This window comes from Camelina sativa, chromosome 8, assembly GCF_000633955.1.
Source record: "Camelina sativa cultivar DH55 chromosome 8, Cs, whole genome shotgun sequence".
NCBI lineage: Eukaryota > Viridiplantae > Streptophyta > Magnoliopsida > Brassicales > Brassicaceae > Camelina > Camelina sativa.
The window spans coordinates 24426044-24445784 of NC_025692.1; the positions used below are offsets into that span (position 1 = coordinate 24426044).

The following is a 19741-nucleotide window of genomic DNA, read 5'->3' on the forward strand; positions in this document are numbered from 1 at the left end:
AATCACAATCAAAGTAAAGTAAAAAAAATGGAACCAATTTTATATGCCTAGAATTGGAAAAGCCGTGAGATAAGAGTACGAATGTATGCTCTTTAGATAACCACCAAGTACACAAATGAAGAGTTTATAATTATATCCATAAAACTGGAATCAGGCCAATCGAAAAGAAAATGACAAAAAAAAAAAAAAAACTTAAAATCTAAGATTCTGCAGACTCATCTGGGCTCTGAAGAATATCACGAAGGAAGTTTATGAAAGAACATAGACCACCAAGGAAGTTATGGTCAATGACACCATTACCATCAAGAACATGAGCAAAATCCACTAGCTTCACTTGTGGTCGAGCATCATCATCATTTCCCTTTAAGATTGATTCATTCTCATAGACCATTAGTATCGAACAAGAGTTGAAATGGTAGAGCGTTTGGTTCTCAAACCAGGTCTTGAGCTCCAGCAACTGTGTTAACACCCCATTGGAACCGCCGTAAACACTAGACACAAAAGCAGAGTCAGGTTTTGAACCCATATCAGAAAGCGAGTTCGATGATACAAACTTCCTCAGAGTCAATCTTGCACCATCGACTTTGAGCCCACGAAGAAGCTTCCTCTCAGGCTTCCAGAAACTAGATTCTTTGTGATCATAAACCTCAAACCCAGAGATCCTGAAACCAGCTGATACAGTTGTTGTACCAGTGTCTTTCTTCAAACATTTTTGAACGTATTCTTCAGATGCATCAGGATACCATGTTCTTGAACCCATCTTGACATCCATTACTGATGGTTTTGAGTAATCGGCAAGAAGATTTTCAAGAACAATCATGGCTGCACCATCAGAACCTTCAACTGCTTGAGTGCCGTGGTACACAGGGAAAAATCTGCGGATGTGATCTGGAACCTCTGTGTTTGTTGAGAAAGATTCGTAGAACTTAACCTCGTTTTCACCACGAGAATCGCCTTGAAGGGGCTTGAAGAAACGACCCTTGTCATCTACAAGGGGACCGGGCTTCCCGTCTTTAGCAATGTGTCCTGCAACCTGATGTTCAGGGACCTTGAGCTGCATCTTGGTTAAGAGTATGATGAAACCTGAGAATTGGGAATTAGATACACAAACAAAAAACACTCATAAAACCAAAGAACACGAAGCACCGGAGGAGTAACCAAAAAAATATGAAGATGTTGAAGAGATCTGTGATTCTCTTTTTCAATGAGACAATATATGATCCCGTCACAAGCAATAACCAAACCTAACAATGGCCCCCTAATATATTATAATCTATGAACCTTAATAACGCAAGAAGATCCTGAGACAAGCCACATTACTGAAACTATGAAAGTGATCCAAAACTAATGACTAGAATAACAACTACCATGCATCAATGAAGCTGTTATATAAAAAACTCAGCAAAGCTCTACTGATCTCTGCAAATCTACACACATTCTTGACAAAATTGGCAATAATCAGAGAGCTAAGAATGGTTATTGTTTGTGCCAATCTGGATTAGAAGAAGACAGATTTATACAAATCATATAAACAAAGAACAGTTTTTTTTTTCCAAGAATGTTATAATTCTGAATGAACTAATCCCAGATCGAATATTACTGTTTCCTACAGAGAAATCAGATTAGGGTTCTTCACATTCTTTAAAATAGAGGTAAAAATCAAAATCAAAACTTGTCTGGTTCAACGCTTGAAGAACAAGAGAAAATAAACAAATCAAAGAAAATAAAAAAAAAGGGGGAAACAATACTGAACAGGGGAAATTACCAAATTCAGCAACTTCATAGGAAAAAAATAATCACGAAAAGTTAGCTTTTTTCCATAGAACTTTATTGCTAAAATACGCAGAAAAGGGTAAAAGAACTTTACAAAAAGTATGATCCCCAATTAAATCTAACGCTACACGAAAAAAGCTATTAGATTTTTGCAGTAAGAACGATGAAACTTTTTATAAGGTTATAGAGGATGAGAAGTAAAAAGATTTACCCAACAAAAGTTAGTAGAAGCAAATATCTTCAGGGGAGAATTAGAAACGATGGGGAAGGAAGAAGAAGAAGAAGACGACGACGATAAGAAGGTGTACGATTCTTCAGCTTCACAAATTGAAAGCTCCTTTTTTTTTTTTTTTTTACTTTTCTCGTTCTTTTGAGGCACCGAAGCAATCTAGCTGGACACATTATATACATTAATTACCTAATTATTTATTCTCCCTTTTTTGTTTATTTTATTTAATATGTTAGATTCAGAGGACGAAAACACAACACGGTTCGAGTTTATTTACGACATGTCACATGTGTCATCTTTTTAAATTGTTTAAAATATTTTTCCTTTGGTCTCAGTTTTAATCGTAATCGGACTAATCAGTAATCAGAGGACTAGCTTTCAATTTTTACACTAATCGATTTGTTATCTCGATCAACAAACCGATATCACTAGTAAATGCATAGGTATGATGAGTTAATCAATATCTTATGTATATTTATTATTTACAAATGTATTAATTTCATTTAAGTGATTTATGGTTTCGTTCAAAAAAAAAAAAAGGTGATTTATGGTTTATTTATTTTATAGTTTAACCAAATCGATGAAAAACAATCAAGCTATACAAGTACAATTTTGTCAAAACAACATGAAACAAAAAGTTTTGTTTTACATGACAATTTAGACGCGTTTCTGCGTATGATTAAAGATTAACTCATGTTATTATTTTTCATCATCCTTCTTCGAACACGTTTATTTGATTCACCTTTACGTATTTTATTCAGTAGTAAACGCATGGAGAAGAACCGGCCTCACGTTGAAAATTGTGGACAAAAACCCATAACCAAACCGGTTGAACCGATTCTATCTAAAGTAACATCATTAATTGTAATTTCAGAGATTTGATTAGAATTCCTTACCGGAGCAGAAAGCATCAATTTCACAGTCAGCGCCACCGTTGGCGACCCCGAATCACCAGCCGCGACGATGGTAGCACCAGTGATCGCCACGTGTTCTCCAAGCGCACGACCTTGCTTACTGACGCGTGGCTCACCTCCTCGGAGCCGCAATAACAGTGCTGGGCTACTCCTCCTCATCCTAGGTTTAACGGTCTTTTGTACGGACGCAGATCCTTCCATGTGAGCCTTTCTATTGTAATGGTGAGATATTTTAAGATACTTTTGGACCGTATAGTGAGTTTTCCTTGCCGTAAGATTACAACTTTGCAGTCTAGGTAATAACAAAATAATGTTATTCAACAAAATTTTGATTTTTGTTATTCAATTTTGTGGGTTTTTAATGAGCTGATAGTGATTTATAATAATGTTAATTATCAGGACAGTAAACATTACTCAAACTGAACTACCAAATAAGACTATGGAAGCTAAGTGTCTTCAGGGCATGTTTGAATTATTTGATTCTGGTTTCTTCAATGAGACTAAAGTAAGTCTTTTTTCTTTTTTTTTTTTTTTGTTCTGTTAAAACTATAGTTTGTGCTCTGAAGCTGGATCCTCATTTTGGAACTGTTTGTTTGGTGCGAGCTCTGTAATTAAATCTTAAGCAGCTAGTTTCCCATGGTTTAGACTGTTATGTTTCAAGGAATCAGATTTCCAGGTTTTAGCCTGATTGATTGGTTTGAACTGATTCAGCTTTGTTCATTTGGACTCCGGTTGTATTCTTGAAGAGGATTAACATCAATAAGCCATTTTGGTTTTAGTCATAGTTTGAGTAAGAAAGTATATGTTTTTACTTAACAGTTATCACAATTGATAGTTTCACGTTTGTGTGTATAGATTCAGGAGATTACAAAGGGGGTCACTGAAATGAACGTTCCTATTTATCAAGCCAACCGGAAACTTGTCGCTACTAAGAATGGCGGGTTGGAAAATTCGTCCCCGCTCGTGTTTAATCCGTCTTGGAACAGAGAGGTTCCACGAGTACATGGCAAGAGATTCAAATATCCTTCAGTGTCTGGAGTAAAACTCCCTAGAGATGATGAAGATATCGCCTTCATGAGTGTAAGTTATATCTCCCTTTTTTTGTTGTTGTAATTTCGATGGATATATATGTAGATTTATCTGATTTGAGAATGCATTATGGCAGGTTCTTGAACTTGGAGAACTTATAAAGACAAGACAAGTTACTTCCAAGGAACTTGTTCGGATTTATCTCAAGCAACTAAAACGGTATGGTAGCTTCTGTTCTCACTCAGTGTTTGCAGAGAAATCTGCTTGATCTGATGTTGTTTATGGGTATTCTTGAAAAAAATAAAGGTACAATCATGTTCTTGAAGCGGTGGTTACTTATACTGAAGAATTAGCATACAAACAAGCCAAAGAAGCTGATGATTTGCTCTCTCAAGGAACTTATCTCGGTATCTTTTCTCTCATGTCATATTATCTCATTGATGGATTGGTGACCAATAGGTATTTCAAGTTTCTGATTGTGGTTTTTTTACCGTGATAGGACCTCTTCACGGGATTCCATATGGTTTGAAGGATATAGTTGCTGTTCCCGGATACAAAACAACATGGGGTTCAACTTCTTTCAAAGACCAAGTTCTTGATATTGAAGCATGGGTTTACAAAAGGTACTGAAAAGAAAATTTTCACAATGTTCATAGATTTTACTTTGTGTTCAGTTGGCGTTAACTTCACAACATCGATCGGGCGCTTGGTTTTTTTTGTTTGTTTAGATTAAAAGCTTCAGGTGCAGTGTTAGTAGCAAAGCTGGTTACGGGTTCTCTGGCTTATGATGACATCTGGTTCGGGGGACGGACTAGGAACCCGTGGAATATCGAGGAATTCTCTACGGGGTCATCAGCTGGACCTGCTGCTTCCACATCGGCTGGTTAGTTGTTTTACTAGAAAACTGAATCAAGATTACGTTTCTGTTTTGGCTATATTTGAAAAATTATAAACTTTTGTTCAGGTATGGTTCCGTTTGCCATAGGCTCAGAGACAGCAGGCTCAATGACATACCCTGCAGCTCGGTGTGGCGTAACAGCATTGCGTCCGACATTTGGGAGTGTTGGTAGAACCGGAGTGATGAGCATATCTGAGAGCCTGGTATGGTAAAAATAGCAGCCGTCTTAATATGCTTCAAAACGGAGTGAAAAATTCAGAAGTGTAACATTTTAAGTTCCAACTCCTATTGTTACAGGATAAGCTGGGACCTTTCTGTAGAACAGCAGCGGATTGCGCTGTGATCCTTGACGCTATCAAAGGGAGAGATCCGGACGATCTCTCATCTAGAGAGATCGCGTTTGAAGATCCCTTCTCCGTTGATATCACAAAACTTACTGTTGGATATACCAAAGATGCTGACATGAAGGTAAAACAAATAGTTTGCAATCAGAATAATGACCCCGGTTTGTGTTGATTTGACATTTGACTTCTTCAGGTGGTGGAAGTGCTTGGGTCGAAAGGTGTCAATATGGTTCCTTTTGAACTAAACTATACAGTGGACTCGGTTCAAGGGATATTGAATTTCACAATGGATGTAGACATGTTAGCTCATTTTGATGAATGGCAAAGAAGTGGTCAAGACGATCTCTATGAAGCTCAAGATCAATGGCCGGTCGAGTTACGACGTACTCGTCTAGTTACAGCCGTAGATTACATTCAGGTTTTGTTTACCCATTCCGGCTTAATGATTTTGGTTTATGGGTCAGCTTTGTGATGATTATGTCCGGTTTAACTTATCTCTCTGGTTTACCCGTATAGGCGCAAAGAGCTCGTGGGAAGTTGATCCAAGAAGTCAAGAAGAGCTTTACGGTAGATGCGTTTGTTGGAAACGTGACAGATTGGGAGAAAGTATGTATGGGAAACCTTGTCGGTTTACCGGTTCTAGTGATTCCGACAGGTTTCAAGAACATATCTGATCCACCAACCAAGAGTTGCCGGAGAAGAACAACAATCAATGCTGGAATTTATGCTCCCCCGGAACGTGACCACATTGTAAGTTAATCTTAACGTTTATATATCTTAAATGCCGTTGCTCAAATGAATTAAAATTTAAGAGAATAATTTGTGATTTAACCTTCAATATATATTTGGTTGTGTGTTAGGCGTTGGCATTGGGTATGGCGTACCAGTCGGTAACTGATGCCCATAGAAAGCGACCGCCTATCGATGATCTTGGACCGGATGACTCAATACCGAATCACAAGGACTAAGAATGCAAAATTTGGTAAGTAGGGCTTTTAGGGCTTTATGTGACTTCTAAAGTTGAAACAGACAAGTTGATGATTCTCAGTTTCATCGGTACGACCTTAAAACCAACTCTTTTCCGTAATAACAAAATCTATCTACCAAAAAAAAAAGAAAAAATGGCACAAACCCGTAATTTATTCGAAACATTGAGGTTAAAATAGACAAAACACTTACATCATCTTCCTCCTCTGTTTTTTATAGTACTTGTTTCACCTCTCTGCACAAATCCCCTGAGCTCTCTCTCTCTATCTCGAGATCCGCCGTTTTTGTAACTCCTAAAACTCAGAGAGAGCTTTCTTCTCTTTTTTGTTCAATCACAGATTGAATCAGAGAGGGAAACAAAAAGAGAGAGAGAGAGAGCTATTCTTCTTAATCCAGATCTAGCTTCTATCTCTCTCATTTTGGTGTTTTTTTTTTTTTTTTTTTTTAATTCAAGGTAATGTTCGTTGGATTTTTTCGAAACAATTCTTGTAGATCTGTCTGTTTTGTTGATTTTATTAATTCCTATCTGATTTTAACGTTATTGTGATTTGATTTGAGCGTTATAGTTTTTTTTTTTTTTGGTATTGGTTTTACTCGATCGAGCTTTATAGTGCAGATCGATACGAATGTACGTATTTTGTGATTTATTGAGAGATTGGTTATTTTTTTTATTGAATCGATGCATGTACCTTTTGTTTTTCTTTTCTCGTTCGTGGTTTTTGGTTATCTGATCGGCTTGAACTTGATCACAAAGTTTTACCAATGCACAGTTCTGAGTTTTTGAATGAATTGAACCAGTGAAACATGGCATCGGCGAATGAGAACCAATGGCTAAAAGGAAGAGTGAAGGCTGTAACATCCGGAGACTGCTTAGTGATCACGGCTTTGAGCCACAGCAGACCCGGACCCCCACCGGAGAAGACCATTACTCTTTCTTCTCTTATTGCACCTAAGTTGGTGAGTTTAAAACTACCCTTGTGCCAGGTGTAAAATGTTTTGACACAATAGCTTTTGTCACCACCAATCATAAATTGTTCTCAAGGACAAATCTTTTTACTTTCTTGATATTAAAGTTTTTTTTTTTTTTCTGCCCGCTAATTAACATTTAATTTTGTGTGTGTTTTAGGCTCGCAGGGGAGGTACAGATGAGCCTTTTGCATGGGAAAGCAAGGAATTTTTGAGGAAACTTTGCATAGGAAAGGTACAAATTCCAAATTCTTAGACTTTGTTCTTATTAGAGTAGGTATTGTGTTTGACTGTATTTCTTCTCATTTGAAGTTTATGTTGTTGATTTAATAGGAGGTTGCTTTCAAGGTGGATTACAAAGTGGAAGCTATTGCTGGAAGAGAATTTGGCTCTGTTTTCCTTGGCAACGAGAATCTTGCTAAGCTTGTTGTTAAAAATGGTTGGGCAAAGGTGATCACCGTTTTATTTTAACTTGGGATGATGATGCTGTTTGAAATGTGGTGTTGATACCTTAGCTTTTCTTACATGAGGGAAAAACTCTTGTTACTATGGACAGGTTAGGCAGCCAGGTCAGCAGAATCAGGATAAGGTTAGTCCTTACATTACAGAATTGGTAGAGCTCGAGAAGCAGGCTGAGCAGGAAGGATATGGTCGTTGGAGCAAGGTTGGTCTTCTCTCTTCTTTGCTTTATTTCCTCCAAATTCTGTTCTGATCTAAGTGATTTTGATTATGGTTGTTACTTGACTCCAGGTTCCTGGTGCTGCTGAGGCATCTATCAGAAATCTTCCTCCTTCTGCTATTGGGGATTCTGCTGGCTTTGATGCCATGGGTCTTTTAGCTGCGAATAAGGGAAAGCCTATGGAAGGTATTGTGGAGCAAGTCCGTGATGGAAGTACTATTCGTGTTTATCTTCTTCCAGAGTTCCAGTTTGTTCAAGTATTTGTTGCGGGAGTCCAGGTAACTAAACTTTTTTCCCCTGGTCGTGCTGCATGCGAGGTTGGCATATTAATTTATAACTGATGTTTCTCTTTCAATGTAGGCTCCATCGATGGGAAGGCGAACCGCAAATGGAAGTGTTACTGAGACAGTTCCAGATGAGCCAAATGGAGATGTTTCTGCTGAGTCACGAGGTCCTCTAACGTCAGCTCAGAGACTTGCTGCCTCTGCTGCAACATCATCCTTTGAGGTTTCCTCTGATCCATTCGCAACTGAAGCCAAGTACTTTACCGAGCACCGTGTTCTTAGTAGAGATGTAAGGGTTTTTTTTCTCAAAAACGTTTCTCCTGTTTATCTGTATTTGGCATTTGGACTGATCGCAATTTGAGCTGGATATTGCAGGTTCGCATTGTTCTTGAAGGCGTTGACAAATTCAACAATCTGATTGGTTCAGTTCATTATTCTGATGGTGAAACAGCTAAAGACTTGGGTTTGGAGCTCGTTGAGAATGTATGTGCTTAAATTAATCAGTTATTTGATTTTCAACATGACTTGCATATTAAGTCAATGCACTGATAATGACACTAAATGTAACTCGGTTGGTCAGTTAGTGACATTGGTTGCTACTATATCTTCTTAGGGTCTTGCTAAATTTGTTGAATGGAGTGCTAACATGATGGAGGATGAAGCTAAGAGAAAGTTAAAAGCTGCAGAACTTCAATGCAAGAAAGACAAGGTTAAAATGTGGGCAAACTACGTTCCTCCAGCTACAAACTCCAAGGCAATTCATGACCAGAACTTTACGGGAAAGGTAATATGTTCTGGCCAAATTCTTTTTTTGAATACTGTATTTCTACTCTGCTTATTAAATATTTGTTGATTTTATCTCTCTTTAGGTAGTGGAAGTGGTGAGTGGGGATTGTGTTATAGTTGCCAATGATGCTGTTCCAATAGGGAGCCCAGCGGCAGAAAGACGGGTCTGTCTTTCGAGTATCAGATCTCCAAAAATGGGTAACCCACGTAGAGAAGAGAAACCAGCTCCTTATGCTCGGGAAGCAAGAGAGTTTTTGAGACAACGACTTGTTGGCAAACAGGTATTGCGTTGAGCCTTGTACACTAATCATTGCCTTTGTTGTGTGCTCACATATGAACAAGATTTGGTTTCCCTTTCCCCGCAACAGGTTATTGTTCAAATGGAATACTCAAGGAAAGTCACCCAAGGAGACGGTCCTACCACATCTGGAGCTGCTGATAGGTTCATGGATTTTGGCTCAGTGTTCCTTCCATCTGCTGCCAAAGGCGATTCCGATGAAGTGGCTGCATCATCTGCTGACGGTCAGCCAGCTGGAGTGAATGTTGCTGAGCTCGTTCTTTCCCGTGGTTTTGGAAATGTGGTTAGGCATAGAGATTTTGAAGAGCGATCAAATCATTATGATGCTCTTCTGGCTGCTGAAGCCCGTGCTTTGTCTGGAAAGAAAGGAATCCATTCTGCAAAAGAGTCTCCAGCCATGCACATCACAGACCTCACTGTTGTAAGTAAATATGTATATCTATACACATTTCTTAACTAATCTCATTTTCCTTGGTAGTTTTTTTAGTAATCTAATTGGTAAAGCATATATTTGTCTCAGGCGGCAGCTAAGAAAGCTAAAGATTTCCTTCCATCCCTCCAAAGAATCAGGAGAATACCCGCTGTCGTGGAATATGTCCTCAGCGGACATCGGTTTAAGCTTTTTATTCCAAAGTTGACATGTAGCATTGCCTTTTCATTCTCTGGAGTCAGATGTCCTGGCCGTGGCGAACCTTTTTCAGATGAAGCTATCTCTGTAATGAGACGTAGGATCATGCAGAGAGATGTTGAGGTAAACAAAATGCACCCCTAAATTTACATCTCAGTCTCCTATTCTCTCCTATATGGTTTTTTCATAGTCTATTGTATTAATCACACAGATTGAAGTTGAAACTGTGGATAGAACCGGTACTTTCTTGGGATCCATGTGGGAGTCAAGGACAAATGTGGCGACTGTTCTGCTTGAAGCTGGTTTAGCCAAAATGCAGACCAGCTTTGGTGCAGACAGGATTGTTGAAGCAAATCTTCTTGAACAGGCAGAGAGATCTGCTAAAAACCAGAAACTGAAGGTGACAAGCAATAAATGTTATTGTAGAAAACATTCTCCCTTTTCGAAATGTTTAGACCAAAGCCAGCTAAACCGTTTTTGATGTTTTTCAGATTTGGGAAAACTATGTTGAAGGAGAAGAAGTCTCAAACGGAAATACTAATACAGTAGAAACCAGGCAAAAGGAGACCCTAAAGGTTGTGGTTACAGAAGTACTTGGAGGTGGTCGGTTCTATGTTCAATCTGCTGGAGATCAGAAAATAGCTTCCATTCAGAACCAGCTTGCATCCTTGAGTATCAAAGACGCTCCAATTATTGGATCCTTCAATCCTAAGAGAGGTGACATCGTCCTTGCACAGTTTAGCCTTGATAACTCCTGGAACCGTGCAATGGTAATTACTATTCACTTTCTTTATTCTCGAGTTTTCTTAGCTTCTTGCTAATTCATTTAAATCAATACTTGTGTTCAGATTGTGAATGCACCCCGAGCAGCGGTCCAATCCGCAGATGAGAAGCTCGAAGTGTTCTACATTGATTATGGAAACCAAGAGACAGTCCCATACAGTGCAATCAGACCAATCGACGCTTCGGTATCAGCGGCACCAGGGCTTGCTCAGCTCTGCAGACTTGCCTACATAAAGGTTCCAAGCTTGGAAGAAGATTTTGGTCCTGAAGCCGGAGAGTATTTGCATACAGTGACTCTGGGTAGTGGTAAAGAGTTTAAAGCGGTGATTGAAGAAAGAGACACATCTGGAGGCAAAGTTAAAGGGCAAGGCACTGGAACTGAATTTGCTGTCACTCTCATTGCTGTCGACGATGAGATCTCTGTAAACGCTGCAATGCTTCAGGTCGGTTTTCTTTCACCTTGTCTTAAAAAACATTTCCAAGAATTGATATTGATGATGATGAATGAATGATGATGATGATGAACAGGAAGGAATAGCAAGAATGGAGAAACGTAAGAGATGGGAGCCTAAAGACAAACTAGCTGCTCTTGATGCTTTAGAGAAGTTCCAAGAGGAAGCTCGCAAGTCGAGAATTGGAATCTGGCAGTACGGTGACATTGAATCCGATGATGAGGACACTGGTCCAGCCAGAAAGCCTGCCGGTGGTCGTCGGTAAATTATAAAAAACCCGATAAGTTGTGATATGGTTCAAAGGGACCATGAGGTAGGGAGAGAGAAGCTTCGGTCGGTTTCTCTAAAGAGAGTTTAAAGCCATGTCGAACTTTTTGTAACGTTTTAGTTTTTTGTTTCTTTTCTTCTTCTTTTAATTTATACTTATTTTGGTTGTTATGGACTCTTTAAAGAAATTTTCCATGTAGGACATGAAATAAGGGGAAGTTTGAACCATGCTTACAGTTTTTGTGTGTTTTCTGGTCCAACTTACCTTCCTTCTCCTTATGCATCATATTATTCAACTATCCTCGAGTCTTTATGTCACACGCATTAGAAAAACTCAAAAAAGTAGAGAACAAAAAATTTTAAAAAATAATGTCCACAAGACTCTTCAATTAACATTTGTTTTCTTTCACTTAGACGTTACGATTAAGATTGTGTTTAGCTGTGCTAGGATTAAGAGCAAGTTATTTCTTCATGAACTTAAAATGGTTCGCCTGAGGAAAGTGAAGAAGCTCGTGTTATCTGATTTGTGCCAAAGTGTGCACATATGAGATTTTATTTTAAATGACAGGTGAGTTGCATAGTTGCATAGGTTAAATTCTATGCTTAAGTGCAAACTTCGAGTTGTTAACATGGCCAGGTGACATTGTCGGTCTGTTATCATATTTCAACCCACATTAAGATTCAAGTGAGAAACTAAAAACCATACAAAAATAAAAAATAAGCATGTTACAATCTTGTCTTTCTACTGTCTACATAAGGTGTTAAACGAACCAAACAAAGAACACCAAAAATCAAAATCTTTCTCTAACTATCACGCCTTGTCGGCCTCTTACGTGGCACAGCCGCCCTTTCTTCCTTTTCCTCTGTCTTTGACTCGCTCGATGAGGCCTCTGTTGCTGTTTCAGGTTTCTTCTTTTCCACATTAACCTACACATAACAATACAGTACCCAAATTTCGTTACAAGTTACAACCAAGACAAGCCAATAGAATTACACCCAAATTAATATTGACATGTTTTTTACCTTTGCACCACCAAATATTAGCTTGAAGAAGAGGGAGAGGAAGGAGAGGACGACAACCACGATAGAAATTATCATACCGATGGTTAAGTTTGGCTGTGTTTCAGCTTTCTCAATGAGTTCCTACAAACGAAATTGCAGATTCTAAGTAAATCTTCCTTCTACATACACTATGTTCTGAAGTCTAGAAATGACAACTTACCATGATCTTTGACTTGTATGCACTCAGGAAAGAAATGTCTGCAACCTTGTACAAGAGGTCGAACACCTTCTTCTGCAGCAATGCACAGACATATATAAGTAAAAGGGACATGTGTAACTTTTTCATATCTTGTGGTGAAAATCAATTTTACCTGGTAGCTCTTGAGACCATCTGCGTCACCAGCAGCTTCATCCTCTGCCTTTTGTTTCTCTTTCTCAACATCAGATTTGGGCTTCCATGTGGTTTGTCTGTATGTCTCCGCAACCTTTTCCTCTTTAGCTATCAATATGTTGTCAAATATGATACCATCTTGCATTGTCCAAATCTCAATACCAATGGCTGCAATAGGTTCGAAGTTAGGCCTATCAAGCTCAAAGTAGTCAGGGTTTGGTATGTCTCTGGGTTTCCAGATTCCCTTGTAAGCTGGGTTATCTATGAGAGGTGAGCTCCACTTGCCCTTGTAAGCAGGGTTCCTCTTCATCGGTCTCTTCCATTCGCCACATCCAGGTGCTGTCTCACACTTGGGGTTAGAAACCTTGGGAGCTTCCCACTCACCATCTTCCTCATCATCCCAATCTTCAGGCTTGCTTGCCTCAGGGTCGTCGACCTCTTCAGGCTCATCATCCAACCATCCTTGGGGTTTCTCAGCTTCCTCATCTTCAATCTCCATGGGTGCATCCTCATCCCAGTCATCAGGCTTCACAGCAGTAGGATCAGGAATCTTGGCTCTCTCATCCCAGTCTTCTGGCTTCTTGTCATCCGGATCAGGGATAGTCTTGGAAGGGATCAAAGGAGGCTCAAAGTCTTCACCAGACAGCAAGTTACCCTTCTTCTTCTCCTCACCATCAACCAAAATCGTCACCTCATTATCAGGTTTCAAGATAGCAGTGTAGACATGAGAAAGCTTGTCGAACGGAACAGAAGGAGGGAACTTGAGATGGTGCTCAACAAACTCGCCACTCTTAGGATTCTTATGCTTCAAGATGAAATGCACCTTGTTGGTAGCACCACACTTGTCAGGTCCAAACATGACAGAGTAAGGAGAATCATTATCAAACCCTTGAGGAACCCATCCAGCTTCTTGAGGACGAAGGTACTTTAGGTAAGCACCACCACACTCAAGCCCTTCTTGGAAACGAGCCTCGTATTGCAGAACAACAGTTCCGTCTTTAAGGTTTAGTGGCTCATCAAGCTCCTTCACAATTCCATACTTTTTAGCTTTCTCGCTCACTAGAAGTCCATAATCATCATGCCCTTCACTCTTCTCGTGCTTCCACACACCTGAAGAGTTCAAACAAAACCAGAAAAAAACAATCTTTTAAACGCTTTAAACAAGAAAATTGCCAGATTCACCAAGTCTATTGCCAAAAACCTTTTCCTAAATCTGGAAATCAATGAAGTCACAACTAATTCTACCTTATGATTCTAAAGGTAGAAAACCAAAACTACAAACAAACAAAAATCAACTAAGGAGAGAGCACTCGAAGCTTTTATTTACCTTGGTATTCAGGTTTCTCCGAAACGATCCAACGACCATCAAAAGACTCGTCGAACGACTCATACAGGACCTGAACAAAAAGCACAACACCAGGGTTAACATAGTTACAGTGAACAAATCTAAAAACAGAAACTTTTTGCAACGAAACACAAAAGATTAGTTAAATAAATTACCGTCTGGTCGTCACAGTAGCAAAGACTCGAAAACGAAAACAAAGCTACAAGAAGCAGCGAAACGAATGTAGAAACCCGTTCTCTCATCCTCGCTGAGTCCCTCCAAGAGAATCAACAATTGAAGTCAAAAAGATAACGAAGCTTCAAGATTTCTCCCCTAGCTTCTCGTGTCGTCGTATATTTATTATATATATACTCTTTTCGAGTCTTCTTTCTTCGTATTCAGATTTTAGACCTACGAGTCTTCTTCCACGTGACATTAACCTATCACTCGCCACGTGACATTAACCTATCACTCGCCACGTGACATTAACCTATCATATATCGACACGTCATCCAAGAACTAGGAGCAACATACGTGCCAGTTTTATGGCGGTCTTGACCATAGTATTGGGCCTGGGCCCAAATATAGATTGATTCACTCCAATCGGTTTATAATTTTCGAATAACTAAAATTCAAATTGAGTCTCCAATCCTAGATAAAAAAAAAAACACAAACACACGATTAAACCAAATATATTCATCAAAACCCAAGAGTTATTCGATTAGGCATATTTTACAAAATACTGTTCGAAAACAACAACAAAAAAACACTGAAGTTGTCTCACTACAGGATTGAACCAGCTTAATCCCATTCGACCCCCTTATTTTATTGTAAGAGAAAAACATGGAACTACAATAACACATATAATTAAATGGAAGCTTAATTAGTGAGCCGCATGCATCTTAGGATCAACTCCGACATCCTTTAGCGTCAAGGCACGAGGTTTGTGAGCGAACTGGTCCTTCCTGATTGGGTCGGAAATCACATCCTGCTTGTCAGACTCTTGAACGTGAGCTATTTTCCTAAACCACGACCTGTTAGCGAACCGGTCCGCTTCGTCTAGAACTCGATCGGGATCCTCAATCTCGGGGACAGTCTCTCTTGTCTTCTTGTTGACACGCACCCCAGGGTTTTCGTGTAGATGAAGATACGCAGTGTAAACACCGAACGTTACTGACAATGAGATCAATCCTATGGAGACGTAAACAGGTGTGAAGTCAGCTTTTGTAGCCGCCGTCGTCGTGGAGGTTCTCTGACCACCGTACTCAGTCGCTGCAGTAGAATACGCTTTGGATCTTGGTATTGTAGGAGCGGTGTAAGTTCTTAACCTTTGCACCATGTTTTTCAAGTGACCCTTCAAACATTAGAAAGATTAAAAGTCAAACCGAGAGGAGCAAATGAATCATAGAGAAACAACGATGTATGTATTAGTTATTAGGTTAGCTTACTGTTGATCGAACGGCCATAGCTGGTCTTGAAGAGTGATTAGTAAAACTTTGCTGAAAACAAAAGCGAGAGATCTTGTGATTTTTATTAGTTATGGAGTGATGATACTTGGGAGTGTTTTAGATTGTGGATATAAAAAGGAAGATGGAGACATCTGGAGCTGAGAAGAGAGATGTAGAAGTTATACGTGTAAGCAGTTAAGAACATGCAGTTCAATTCGTGGAAGTGTCTTGAAGATCCACGTCACATCAGATTCCTATTATTGGGATTTCACTGCAGTAATATATATGTATTTTATTTTCATTGGTACTTCTGGCAAATTGAAAACATAAAGAAGTACATGAGATATAAATCTATTATTAATTTTAATGACTCAGACCTAATTCTTATCGTCTTTTTTATTTTATTTTTTTTGTTAAAATTCTTATCGTCTTTACACTAGTAAAGTTCTAGATAGTCCACCTCATTACGTGGTCATTCAGATTTGGTTCACAGGATACACACACTAAGAAGCAAACTGCAAATATATATGTTTAGGTACGTATAATAAATTTCATAAACTTTTAACGTAATGTTTATTGTAGCCATTACCCATTATTCTATGAAGTGTGTGTATTTATATGAAAATATTTAAATAATTGATACTATCATGGAGTTATTAAAAAATTTAAAATTTTCTTAGTGTCCTATATCTAGATATATAGTGAACTGTTCATAATTCTAAAGAAAAGTAAAAGTAAAGCTATTTGGGATAAGACTTAACTAAAGTGGACAAATCTTTCTCAATAAGGAATTCAAACAAGTTTTGTCTATTGATTTAAATATAATAAATTGATACGAGTTGAACTAGTGCTTGGTGCTTACTAGCTCCCACTTTAATGGAATTAGTGCTTATTCGACGTTAATTATTGTCCATTGCTATTTTTGTTATAAATAAAACGGTGTAAAGAAGCTTTACAATCCTATATAAAGAAAGGCCTACACATTAATTTAATGTATACCATTTATAATCATATTCACATTCATCTCGATCTGCTTTACATTCTTAATCATATACTGTATTTTAGATAGAATTAAGGTCTTAAACATTCAGAAACAAAAACATAAAAAAAAAAAATCGTAGTTAATTTGTTGAAAATGAAATGGTAATTATTAATGCCACATATGTTTCTTTTAATTTTTTGCTGTTTTTCTGAAAATAATTTAAGTTTTTTTTTTTTGTCAAACTGATACAAACTCAATATTAGTGGTTTAAGCCGATGAGGTAAGTCATAAGTGGTCCTCGTATGACCACTAAACCAGATCAGCTCTTAGAATATGTATATGTTATTTCTAGTGGAGATGATGACATTGGTATATAATATAACTACAATTCCTGTATTTTTAATTGTCATGAGGACATTTAAAAAAAAAAAAAGAATATAGGACGAACTGATGCAATAATAGAGGAAATTAAAAAAACATACTTGTAGTCGTAGATGTTAAGTACGTGTATTATCATATTACCCACAGAAGATGGGTTCGAAGTAGAGGAAATTTAAAAAACATACTTGTAGATGTTAAGTACGTGTATTATCATATTACCCAAAGAAGATGGGTTCGAAGTTCGATCGATGCCTGAGGCTTCCTCTTTTTTTTTAACAAATAAATAAATTACTGATTTTTTTTTGTTTGACATGACGCAAGATTAACATCTACTTAATTCAAGATTTTGCTACTTGATCATTCTTACGAGTAAAACTTGTAAATTTTGGTTATTTGGAATTTTAGTCCTACTACTAGTAAATCAAGAAAAAAAAAAGATTAATTAAGCTCCGAAAACAATACTTACGCTACGAAGTTGAAATAATATAATAAACAAGTGGAAGGATAAATATAGCAAAATCCCCCAAAACAAAAGCTATGCCGACGGAAAGAAGAAAAACAATAGAATTATTATACTTGTCATGTTTTCCTTCTTCATTTTTTTTTCTTTCTGAATATATATTATAATTCAGCTAGCCTCATCACTATATAGTTGAAATCGTTGATTTGCAGTATACTAGAGTGATTCGACAACTGTCTATATTATATCAATAATTGAAAGCAAAGCAGGAATATCGTAGTTTAATTTAGCAATTCAGCTATTCTACGAGATACGAAAACAGCAATATTATTTTTTGCTAAAAAAAAAAAAGTGTTGTACGTTCGCATTAAGAAAAGAAGTGTTTAAAACATATCTCAAGTTTCATAATTATTTTTTTGTTATCTTTGATTGATAATTATGTTGATTATACAATATATATTATTGATATTAAATCTTTGTAGTACTTTTTTTTCTTCCGTAAAATCGATTAATTATGAGATCAGTGATCTACTCTCTAATCTAAAATGGCCACTCTCTGTTCATAATAAGTATTAAAGTACAAAAACATCAGCTTGGACACTAATACTTATTACCCGTATTCGACTCGTTACTCGGTTCGTACCCGTCCCAAAAAAGGATATCCGTAAATTTAGGGTCGAATAAAGGATATTATAATTATATTACCCATGAATAAAGGACGAGTATAGGGTATTAGTTTAGTTTTCAATATCCGTCCCTATACCCGTTTTGTTACCCGACCCGTAAATACTTTTTAATATTTTGTATTATTATTATTTATTATTAATTTATAAATATATTATAGAGTTAAAGTTAAAGCCTAAGTTCAACTTAGTCCAACTCGACGCCCAATTGAATTAATATTTTATTTTTAATTTTTAAGTTTGTAATTTTCTAATTTTTGGACCTATATGTTGCATACATTTATGAATTTTTCCTTTTTCAGATTTTGGAATATGAAATTATTATTGCGATTATTGACAATTTTTTTTATTGGATATTCATTTTTCCGGGTAAGAGTAAAGGTTCGGGTATTTAAAGGGTCAACTATTTTTTTCCGGATACCGTTAGGATCGGGTTGGGTAAAGGATATGAGAAAATTCAACAGTATCTGTTTTTGAAAAACAGATATAAAAAAGATCGATTTAAATTTCATAATTAATGTTATTTCTTCAAACCATTTGAACTCATTGTTTCGGACAGAATGAAGGCTTTAAATTTTTTATTTTCAATTATTATAAAAGCAATAACGCAAATGGATTATCTTTTAGAAAGTAGAGCATGCACGTTATTTAAATGTATATTAAAAATTTTACCGACGTTAGGTATATATAACTTTCAAAAAGATTCCATGGGTTGAAATAAAACTGATGAGCAAAGACATAAATATTCATGTTTAAACAAAAACAATAATAATATGGTTTTAGATATGGGACCAGATGAAGCCATTATAAATGGGGTGAAGATGTAGAAAGACTTAAAGAAACACTATAACGGTTCAACTGTCTCCTTTGTTAAAATTATAATCTAAGCAAGCAGGAGAACGGGAAAAAATAAAAAGATATGGAGGATGAAACGGAACAAGACGACGGCTGCGTTAAGAAGCTTTTGAGCTATGGTTAATTAATTAGCTCGGTTCCGTTATCTTTCTCTGAAGGAGAGGATACAAACGGCAAGTCATCAGAGGCAAAGGGAAGGCTACGCCTTTCTTCTTCGTATCTTTAAAATTTATTTCTGTTTTCTTCCTTATTTTTCCGGTGGTGATATTCTCTGACGAGAAGTACGTAATCCGATTGTTTTTAAGTAGTTCTACGATTGTTCTTGTTGTGTCCTTTGAAAACCTATCTTTATATATATTAAGTTCCAAGTTGCGATTCACCAAGTATAGTAGTACCGTTGCTAACTTTATTAACGGGATGTGAAAGAGTTTGAGACGGTTCTATGTAAAACTAAAGAGTCAATTTGATTTTACAACTATTAATTGTATTCTATAGCTCATTACGTATTTTTTTAATTTCATTTAATATAAAATTTAATGATTTTGTGACCAAACCCACCTGAATCTGCCCTCAGCCGAACCTCCATGAACGAAAGAAGTTGTTGCCAATGACTCCCATTTCACAGTCAACACTTTCTTACCAATTAATTGTTTCTCTTTCGTTTTAGTTCCAACTTCCAAGTCATGATAGTGTAAACAATGAATCCGTAACATCTTAACTATTCCGAAAAAAATATAATGAAAATGGAAAATGAAACCGCTGATTTTTTTTTGAAAATAAACATATGCTAAAGTTTAAATAGCTTTTTTTTTTAAATAAACAAGTGTTTAAGTATAACATTGTTGTCATCATCATGCATATTTTCTAGTCGAAATAAAAAAATGTAAATGATACAAAA

At 37.1% G+C, this 19741-nt stretch overlaps 5 protein-coding genes across 6 annotated transcripts; 2 read left to right on the forward strand and 3 right to left on the reverse strand.

The window, feature by feature from the left end:
* LOC104708359 (inositol polyphosphate multikinase alpha) lies at positions 71–2159 on the reverse strand. The gene is made up of 2 exons (XM_010424911.1): positions 1985–2159; positions 71–1083 (listed from the first exon to the last, which is right to left on the reverse strand). The coding sequence occupies exon 2, from the start codon at positions 1058–1060 to the stop codon at positions 200–202; it is 861 nt and encodes a 286-aa protein (XP_010423213.1). The 5' UTR covers positions 1061–1083; positions 1985–2159; the 3' UTR covers positions 71–199.
* On the forward strand, positions 2880–6164 carry LOC104708365 (glutamyl-tRNA(Gln) amidotransferase subunit A-like). Its single transcript, XM_019228928.1, is given in 13 exon segments — positions 2880–3113; positions 3116–3212; positions 3316–3421; positions 3772–3996; positions 4082–4164; positions 4252–4352; positions 4445–4568; positions 4674–4828; positions 4910–5046; positions 5141–5311; positions 5381–5605; positions 5704–5937; positions 6048–6164. Coding segments are annotated over 13 exon segments (1914 nt in total). The 5' UTR covers positions 2880–2965; the 3' UTR covers positions 6156–6164.
* LOC104708364 (staphylococcal nuclease domain-containing protein 1-like) lies at positions 6150–11564 on the forward strand. Of its 2 annotated transcripts, none has more exons than XM_010424916.2 (16): positions 6150–6169; positions 6973–7131; positions 7301–7375; positions 7474–7590; positions 7697–7804; positions 7891–8097; positions 8180–8392; positions 8479–8586; positions 8717–8887; positions 8973–9170; positions 9258–9608; positions 9708–9938; positions 10027–10215; positions 10307–10585; positions 10664–11041; positions 11127–11564. In XM_010424916.2, exons 2-16 carry the CDS (start codon positions 6979–6981, stop codon positions 11313–11315), a joined length of 2967 nt encoding a protein of 988 aa, XP_010423218.1. In that variant the 5' UTR covers positions 6150–6169; positions 6973–6978; the 3' UTR covers positions 11316–11564. The 2 variants fall into 2 exon arrangements, with proteins under 2 accessions (XP_010423218.1, XP_010423217.1); XM_010424915.2 differs by lacking the exon at positions 6150–6169 and adding an exon at positions 6401–6628.
* On the reverse strand, positions 11961–14626 carry LOC104708366 (calnexin homolog 2). Its single transcript, XM_010424918.1, has 6 exons — positions 14211–14626; positions 14038–14107; positions 12691–13820; positions 12540–12611; positions 12341–12460; positions 11961–12244 (listed from the first exon to the last, which is right to left on the reverse strand). Exons 1-6 carry the CDS (start codon positions 14295–14297, stop codon positions 12122–12124), a joined length of 1602 nt encoding a protein of 533 aa, XP_010423220.1. The 5' UTR covers positions 14298–14626; the 3' UTR covers positions 11961–12121.
* LOC104708367 lies at positions 14714–15615 on the reverse strand. Its single transcript, XM_010424920.2, has 2 exons — positions 15483–15615; positions 14714–15388 (listed from the first exon to the last, which is right to left on the reverse strand). Exons 1-2 carry the CDS (start codon positions 15498–15500, stop codon positions 14918–14920), a joined length of 489 nt encoding a protein of 162 aa, XP_010423222.1. The 5' UTR covers positions 15501–15615; the 3' UTR covers positions 14714–14917.